The 9,148-nt window shown below is 34.1% G+C and overlaps 4 protein-coding genes across 5 annotated transcripts; 3 read left to right on the top strand and 1 right to left on the bottom strand.

Moving 5' to 3' along the window:
- Nucleotides 1-25: 25 nt before the first annotated feature.
- On the top strand, nt 26-1,916 carry LOC123712096 (POC1 centriolar protein homolog A). The gene is made up of 7 exons (XM_045665049.1): nt 26-289; nt 379-594; nt 770-1,095; nt 1,180-1,264; nt 1,336-1,455; nt 1,536-1,655; nt 1,785-1,916. The coding sequence occupies exons 1-7, from the start codon at nt 155-157 to the stop codon at nt 1,875-1,877; spliced, it is 1,095 nt and encodes a 364-aa protein (XP_045521005.1). The 5' UTR covers nt 26-154; the 3' UTR covers nt 1,878-1,916.
- A 7-nt stretch (nt 1,917-1,923) lies between these two features.
- On the top strand, nt 1,924-2,799 carry LOC123712097. Its single transcript, XM_045665050.1, has one exon. The coding sequence runs from the start codon at nt 1,924-1,926 to the stop codon at nt 2,557-2,559; it is 636 nt and encodes a 211-aa protein (XP_045521006.1). The 3' UTR covers nt 2,560-2,799.
- On the bottom strand, nt 2,795-3,574 carry LOC123712099 (copper transport protein ATOX1). Of its 2 annotated transcripts, none has more exons than XM_045665052.1 (2): nt 3,313-3,574; nt 2,795-3,088 (listed from the first exon to the last, which is right to left on the bottom strand). In XM_045665052.1, the coding sequence occupies exons 1-2, from the start codon at nt 3,319-3,321 to the stop codon at nt 2,879-2,881; spliced, it is 219 nt and encodes a 72-aa protein (XP_045521008.1). In that variant the 5' UTR covers nt 3,322-3,574; the 3' UTR covers nt 2,795-2,878. The 2 variants fall into 2 exon arrangements, with proteins under 2 accessions (XP_045521008.1, XP_045521007.1); XM_045665051.1 differs by lacking the exon at nt 3,313-3,574 and adding an exon at nt 3,196-3,303.
- Nucleotides 3,575-3,674: 100 nt separating this feature from the next.
- Nucleotides 3,675-8,801, top strand: LOC123711931 (tudor domain-containing protein 3-like). The gene is made up of 7 exons (XM_045664801.1): nt 3,675-3,900; nt 3,971-4,055; nt 4,129-4,519; nt 4,592-4,767; nt 4,840-6,042; nt 6,259-6,373; nt 6,785-8,801. The coding sequence occupies exons 1-7, from the start codon at nt 3,866-3,868 to the stop codon at nt 6,838-6,840; spliced, it is 2,061 nt and encodes a 686-aa protein (XP_045520757.1). The 5' UTR covers nt 3,675-3,865; the 3' UTR covers nt 6,841-8,801.
- The last annotated feature ends 347 nt before the right edge of the window (nt 8,802-9,148 follow it).

Raw genomic sequence — 9,148 nt, 5'->3', positions numbered from 1 at the left:
TATATTATTTATGACACTGAATTTTCAATTTTACAAGTATCTTATCTATGCTTATTGCCCGGCAATCTCAATGTTTTGTTTTTATTTGAGTTAACTGTGATTTTTTAAACCTTTTAACTAGTTCTAAAGTTAAATTGACTTTTATACAGTTTTAATGGATTCTAGATTTACTTGTCCCGAACCTTGTTTAGAAAAACATTTGAAGGGTCATCGAAAGAGTATTACAGCTCTGTCCTTTAATCCCAACGAGCGACAGATAGCGAGCAGTTCTTTGGACAATACTATTTTAGTAAGGCATAAAACACATGTATAATTATCATTAAGGGATTTTTATATGGTAAATAGAGCTAAATTAACGAATATTATTTTTTGATGTAGCTATGGGATCTTCATGGAATGCGAAGTTACAGATTTCAAGGACATGATGAAGCAGTCATGGATATCACCTTTTCTCCATCTGGACAGTATATGGCTTCAGCATCACGTGATAAAACAGTTAGAGTATGGGTTCCTACAGTGACAGGTAGCACTGGGGTATTCAAAGCACATTCCCAAACTGTGCGCTCTGTTCAGTTTAGTTCTGATGGAAAAAAGGTAAAACCTATTACAACTGTCGTAATTAAATTCTAATTTATCTTCATATTTACTAAACTAAAATATTAGTGTTTAATTTTTTTTTTGGCTTGATTGGGAATCAAAAATGTGAATATCTAGGAATGTTTGTAGTATTTTCCAAAGATTTCTAGTTTTAATTCCAGTGGTTTTTCAGATTTTAACAGCCTCTGATGACAAAATCATTAAACTATGGTCAAGTGACAAGTACAAATTCATAATGTCATTTGTTGGTCATACAAATTGGGTGAGGAGAGCCAGTATGTCCCAAGATTGCACCTTAATAGCTTCTTGTTCAGATGATAAATCAATTAAACTATGGAATATTGAGACTGGAAGCTGCATACATACATTTAAAGACCAAAAGACCCATGGTGTATATTTAGCATGGCACCCATCGAGTTGCTATATAGCTGTGGGCACCATTAATGGCAATGTTATGCTTTATGATATACGGACACATAATTTGGTACAGTATTATAGGTTGGTTGATATAATGATGATTTATAGTAAATTGACTTTTGAGTTATCTTATTTTTATTATTAAAATATCATAAAAAATTTCAGCATACATAATGATTATGTCAATCAAGTAGCTTTTCACCCCAGTGGTAGTTTTATATTAACTGCGAGTAAAGATGGAACTATGAAGGTATGGGACACATCCTTTAATATATATTGGTATACATAAAAATTATTTATGTAACATATTTATAATTTTAGATATTAGACTTATTAGAAGGACACCCATTATTTACATTAAGTGCACAATCGGGAGCGGTGAACACTGTAACATTTTCACCAACTGGGGATAGCTTTGCGTCTGCTGGTGAAGAAAAATTGGTAATTACTGTTTGGGTATTGCTAATTTCATAATTTTTCTTATCTAAAAATAAAATATTTTTTATTTTATTTTCTGTTAGGTGTACATTTGGAAGACAAATTTTACAGAATTGGGTAGTGAATCAAAGGAGAACCTTAACAATAATATATCTACACCACAGTCCCAAAATTCAAAAGTTACTTCTAAAGGAAAAACACAGGTTCTCAATAAGTGATTGTAATTTTAAGATAATGTTATGTAGTGTGTGATAAGAGTTATTTTTAGAGTTGAGGGTATTGCTATCTAAGATTGTAGTATGTATATTCAGATAATATTATTTCAAATCCAGGGCTATACCGAGACTATGTTAGAGAATGAATACAATATAGCATTCAAAAAGCTTACATTTCGGGAAAGTTGCCATTCTTTTAAAAATTATTAAATGTCAATATCATCTTAATTTGTATTATACAAAGCAGGGATCGAAGATGTGGTTTCGATGCTATCACAGTAATATGTACCCTATTAAAACAATTCTGCATTTGGATAATGGTAATGAAGTGTTGGATACTATAGACCACATTCAAGAACCAAATGCTCATAGCACTCTATTGGAGTCAGCTCATCCTAGTAGAAATGTATCATTGTCTGCATCTCATAAAACTTGCCCATCCGGTGAATGTTCTAATAATATTGGAGATATTAGTCATTTACCACGCACCCCTCCTGTACCAGGGACTTATACAATCCCATCTTTAATAAATAAGTCTGTTGGAACCAATGATGAAACTGAGAATATATTTGGGATGATAAAACTTAGTGCCAGTGATGTTTGCTATACTAATGGAACTATAGAGTGGGTTGGAAGGAAGAGAAGTTATCCAATTAATAGTGGATTTAAAATTCTTAAAGATAACAAAATTTTTCATGATGAGCCTGTCTTGAAAAAAGTAAGAAAAATTAATAGGACCTTTACAATTGAAAAGTTTAAAGAATGTGACTGTGCTGATGTGTTACCAACTGTAAATGCTATTGTTGACCATCTCAATGCACTTCATGAAGCAGTTGATATAGTAGATCTGAGATTAAATACTCTTGAAGATGTTATTGGCAGGAATGAATAATCTTATAATTAATATAGAAATTTATTGATGTAAATATTTAAAAGACTATTGTGTGTATTTACTTAATATAAACTTGTCTAAAAGACAATATTCAATTTAAAAAATTTAAATAACAGCCTTATTACAGTTGCCTTTGATTAATATGTGATTATCGTTGCATTTAAAGAAACCACCAGAAGAGTATTTCATTCTTAAAATTACATTTACACTTGAATATGTACATAAATAGAAAAACTAATTCAAATGATCTATTTTAACAAAAAACTTAACATTGACTGGTGAACCTGTTTTTTTTCCATATTTGATGGCTTAATGTTATCTATTGCTTGCCAACATAGGTTGTTTTTTTCCCAGTTTTCTTTATTACTTCAAGTAACTGGTCAGAACTTAGACTAGAAGTAACAGACACCTTTTGCTCTGGTAAACTTATAGACACATCTTCAACACCCTGGCCTTTCAGTCGGTTCAAAACCCTTTCCACAGCTCCTGAGCACCCTTCGCAAGTCATTTCAACATTGAAAATGTGAATCTGAAAGAAAAATTTAAATAATTAGAGATAGACATAAGAAATATTCACTAATTGAGAAATTACAATTTAAGTATGAATTAGTAAATTTGAAATTAGAATTACATTACCAAAAATGGTAACATTCCTTTAAATTAGAACACACAGCATATATTGGGATTTCAAGGCTGGTGGTAATAAATTAATTAGATAAAAAATATTAATATAAAAAAATACGAAAAGCTTACTGAAGACATTGTTGATTCTGCCACGAATGTTTCAAGACTTTCTATATTAAACTAGGGCTTAACACAATGATGTCTATGCTATCTGCTTATCAATTTATCAACTTCTCGGTCTGTTGACTTCGTATTAATTTTAGATTATATGTTAATAATAATAACAGAATTAGTCTTAATCTTCATTTAAATTAGTTTCGAAAATATTATATTTGTATTATTTGCATTTTGCTGATACACACATAACTGCCTCGTTTCACCTTCAAACTTTGAAGTTCGCATAACGTTATTCTGTGGTAAAACACTCCGTAGTTGACAAATGTCCATTTTGAGTTTCAACCAAATCATTCTCTTTAATCTGTGCAAATGATTAAGAATCTCGATCTCTTGACTTTAGACAAATTAGAATTTGGAAAATTGCGATTTCAGATATTTGTTAATGTTATCTATTGCATTAAATGACCATGGATTTTCTAATGTCTGTCAAGTAATATCCGGTCACTGCTTTGGAGATAAAATAACTATAAATACTAAATGATACATTATAAATGCAATACTCAAAATGTCGATCAAAGAAACTCTCAAAGAATTGGGCTGGTGAGTACTACTAGATGCAACTTGTGGGTTCTATAAAAATAAGCATTGATACCATATCTAATTTTTTTAGGCACTTGAGTGATGAAGGAGTTGAAGCTATTAACGAGAATGGGCAAATTCAAGATACACATTTGCTTTCTAAACGTGCTTTAGATGTAAGTAAACGACTCGTGTTTTGTATAATTTTATAAGTTAAATGGATACTTTATATTTTTTTATAAATTTCAGTTTGACTTACGCGACATTGGTGAGGCAGCGTTTCCTGAAGATTTTTTAAAAGATCCTTGTAAATTAGAGAATCCTGTTGTGCTTCAAATTCAAAAGATTAGAAATGTCTCAGCTCCAAAAGCTAATGAAGAGTCTACATCAGCTCCTCGTATGTTGAAACTAATTTTACATGATGGAAAATCTACATATACAGCATTAGAAACAAATCCAATACCGAATTTTACAATCAATACCCCCCCCGGCACTAAAGTTCTACTTCAAAATGAAGGATTAGAAATATGTCATAATGTGATCTGGTTAAATTCTAATGTAGTAAAAATTCTTGGAGGAAAAGTATCTCATATGATTGAAAAGTGGGAACTAAACAGGAGTTTGGCAAAACATACAAGAGGTATAAAAATAATGATAAGTTTTGTTTTTGTACTTTTAAAGAAATTTGATTCATATCTTTTTAATTTTCCAGGTGCTGTTGATGGTGGTCCACCACCATGGATACCATTTGGTCAAAGATTAGAAGCCAATCCACTTGAAAAACAATTTAAAAGTCTGCAAGAAGCTGCCAAGCAGGATAATCCTGAGTTTGAAGCGCAAAGAAAGGGAGCTATTGCGGAAGCCCAAAGATTATCTGGTGTTAAAAAGGTAAATTCTTCTTTGTAAATATATGAATAAAAAAGAATAAGACCATATTATCGGTGCTATTTGTATTTGTAGGTGTTTGGTGGAGGAACTAAGCCTCTATTAGATGCAAATGTTCAGAAAATTGTTGATGCTGGATTCACCGAAGAACAAGCTGAAAATGCTCTTAAATACACAAAAAATAATGTTGAAAGGGCGTTAAGAATTCTCCAAAAGAGAGATAACTCTGAGAACCGGAATAAAGAAAAGCAGAGGGAATCGGAACCTGCACCAAAACGAAAAGGACGAAATAAAGATAAAGATGATGATGATGTTATTCCAGTAAAACCATCTGGTAAAGTGTCTTTATTTGACTTCTTAGAGGATAAATTACCCAATGTTCCTGACCGACAAAAAGAAAGGAATAATCGTATTGAACTTAGTTCAGCAGTGGATGAAAAAAGTGATAGAAATTTCGGCAGTAGAGAACGAAATAATTCTCGATATAATTCGCGTTCCCAGGGGCCTAGACATGAGAGGCAAGATGGCCCACGGCACCGCAACGACAGAGGACATTTTAATGATCATCACCAGTCATCGTCTCACAGAGAGGATAGAAAATACCAGACACAGGCTGAAACTCCACCTCGCTTCCAAAAGAAATTTGAGGAAATGAATAAACATTCAAATAATCAGTATCCCTACAAGAATTACAATAATCAATCTCAGAACCAATACAACAATAGAAGAAGTGAGAGAAATTATGAGAACAAAGTTCAACAGCAAGCTCAATATCCTAATAATTCTCACTCAATGGATAAATTAGTTGAAGCGACTGCGAACCTAAATCTAATGTCTAACCAACAGTGTTCAAATGAAGAGAAGCCATCTCCACAATATCAACCTTCCGAGCAAGCATATCCTAAGCAACAGAATTATCAGAATCAAAATGTACCAGAAATGCAGCCTTTTGGGCGAAGTAACGATGTGCCAAAATACCAGGAGCCAAATTATCCTCGCCGACAACAACCCAATGGTTATGTTGAACAACCTCAAAATATGTATCCAAACGCTTATATGGCTAATATGCAAGGAGGCTACAACAATAGGCAGTATGGGTATGGGGGGAGACCCCATGAGTTTAATACTATGAGGACGGGAGGCCCGTTCCTACCTGGATCATTACTTGGCTTCCAAAATGCTGCTGTTAATGAACAAGCGCGTGCGATGCTGGGCGTCGCCGAGATTAACTGGAAAGTTGGTGACCGATGTCTGGCTTTGTACTGGGAAGATAATAATGTAAGTCGAATTTTTTACATGAATTTGTTTGTAAATGTTTTTATTGACTCATTTATTACATACAAGAATAAACTTAAAGATAAAAAGATATACATGGACTTATTGCAACTGAGTGAACTCAAACAGTAAAAAGAATTGTTTAGAACTGCAAGGGCTGATAATTTATTTTACTTTACAAATGAAAATACAAATAAACCTAAATTTGATATTTTTCAGTTCTACGAAGCGGAGATAACCGGTATATCAGCAAACACTGTTGTAGTTAAATTTTGTGCATATGGTAACCATGAAGAAGTTCTCAAATCCAACTGCTTGCCATATCCAAACCAAGGTATGTATAATTTTTTTATGTAATAGCAGGCAAACGGGCAAGCGGCTCACCTGATGTTATGCGATACCGCCACCCATGGACACCCACATTGCCAGAAGGCTCGCAAGTGCGTTGCCGGCATTTCAAGAATTGGTACGCTCTTTTCTTGAAGGACCCTAAGTCGAATTGGCAGCTGGTCCCACAAAGTGGTGATGCGTGGCGAAAACTGCCTTAGAAAACGCTCAGTTGTGGAACGACGGACGTCGAGGTGATACGGATGGTAAAATAAATCAACCAGGTGAAGGATATAACTTTAGTTTTGTATCGAAATAATTGCTCGTCTCAAAATCTGCGGCCAGGACCTGGAGGAGTCAGTAGTAAGAGAATTTTTACTACTGCATTTTAAAAAATGATTTATTTCATGTCCTCCAGCGACCTCCAGTGGAGGCTATGCGTCGCGGGGCGTATTCCCCGCGCGCAGACCCTAGTGGCGCGGGGCGGCGCCGCGGGCCTCCGCCCCCGCCGCCCTCTCCGCGCCGCGCGCCCTTCCGCTGCCCGCCAGCTGATACCACTCACACCCGACTCACTCATACCACACGACTCGCACACACACTCGCCACACACACACCGCACACACTGCCGCCCTGAACATTGACGGACATCAGTTACACTACTGGAACGACCCCGAGAGGATCACTATGTTCGTAGCCACGTGGAACTATGAACGTGATGTGTTATTAGGGAGCGACTCTTTGGATGTCACTCAGTATGAGGAATGACGTTTTTGGACAGGCCGAATGAGTGGATCTAGAAGACGGATTTAATTATTTTAACCACTACATTTTAAACTTTTACTTAAAATCCTAAAATGAGACGGTTTAGGATTTTAAGTTAGTTTAATTGCATTTGGTATCGTAACAAAATGGTTGTGGTTAAATAAATAATGCCGTGAATCTCAACCAGTACATACAATTTCTATAATAACAGCATAATAGTTAAAAAGACGACAAATGTTTAAAAAGTGTCTACATACATCTTATCTGGTGGTAAATTTTAACCTCTGGTCGGATAAGTTAATGTTATAGTGAAATTATATGTCAAGTTTGCCCGTTTTCAATAATTGTATTTGGTATTCATAAATTTATATTATCAGTTGAAATATCAGGGAATGAAAAATCATTAAAAATTAGTTTTTCGGCAGACTGGCATGGAACTGGCAACTAAAATCCCACTGTGTAGCTTCCTTCAAAGCTTTTTATACGTGTCGATGTCATACTAATAAGAATTAGATTTGGAAAAGTGGCAAAATTTTTTGAACTGATATTGATGTTTAGACTAAGTATTAACCAGTACTGTCGTGTTACCGTTAATATTAAGTTTCCCTAAATCAAATTTTCCTTTCCACTCTTTGAATGTATATAAACAGCTACTCCTGCGTAAACAATGAATTTAAACGATTTTAACGTGAAAGGTCCGAAATGAATATTATACAAATATCTCAATAAAACTGTGTGCCAATGAACTATGTGATTATTAATAAATTAAAAGTACATGTTCCTTTGCCCCACAATAAAAAAAAACAATATATATGATCGATAGCATAAATAAAAAATAATTTTAAAATTTACATTTTTTATCGTTGAACTCGTTCCTACACTTTACGTTCCTATTCATATAACTTATTATTAACGATAACGGCTAGTATTTTATATTAATAAACATGTTTGTGAGACCCTAGTGTATTAAATGTATTATATTAATTTGCATTTACGGAAGCTGCACAGGTAAACGTTTAAGTGACATCACCGACTAACGATCCGTTAAACTCGGTGAATTCGGAACTAAATCGATGTTCATACTCGCCCATTAATTTATTGTCATTCAATAACCACACGTAGTGTTAGCTTGTATAAGTGTAGTTTATTGTATTTCTAGCTCAAAGTGTATATTTTCATTTCAATTAAGCAAATGTTGTATCGTTTTGTTAATTTGTAAATTATACGCGAAATCACATTAGAGATACGTTTCATTTATTTTAAATATATTTAAGTGAAACTTATTTATTGTTCCAGATGAAACAGGTACGAAAAATTGATATAGATACTTTTATCATTAGACGATGATTTATAATGTTATTTAGCATTCTATATACGCTATTGGGTGTGGCAGAGCATTTTTTCGTACCTTTCTCGTCTAGTCAAACATATAAGACATTGCCAGCGAGTGCAATTCCTGCATTTCGACCTGACATGGGTCGATGTATACGTGTACGCGTTAAATAGAAGTTTTTATTTTTAAAGTTTTTTAAAGTTTCTATTTCAAACCAAAGCTCAATAATTTCTCCATAAAACAGAGCTCTCGTGTGTAGATACGTATGCTTTCTATACATTTGTACTAATTTTATGTTGAAACAGTTTATTAACAAAAGCTAATAAAATAATACAATTTATACGTTTTTTATTCGCTGCTTTTTGCACAAGGTAATAAGAAATGCCTAGAGCGTTCACCATTAGACTCTCATCCCTGAGGTCGTAGGATCGATCCTCGGTTGTGCAACAATGGACTTTCTATGTGCGACTGTCATTCGCTCGAACGGCAAAGGAAGACATCAAGAGGAAACCGGCGTAAATTACCCCAAAAATGTGTGCGTGTGTCAGGCGCAGGAGGCTGTTCGCCTATTAGATTTACATATAATCATGAAACAGATACAGAAATCTGAGGTAAAAAAGGTTGTAGTGGTACAGATTGTTGTTCTTCAAATATGTTTTATTAAAGAAATACGTTCTAATATGAATT

Source organism: Pieris brassicae, chromosome 7 (genome assembly GCF_905147105.1).
Source record: "Pieris brassicae chromosome 7, ilPieBrab1.1, whole genome shotgun sequence".
Classification (NCBI taxonomy): domain Eukaryota; kingdom Metazoa; phylum Arthropoda; class Insecta; order Lepidoptera; family Pieridae; genus Pieris; species Pieris brassicae.
This window is presented reverse-complemented; position numbering and strand designations above follow the sequence as displayed.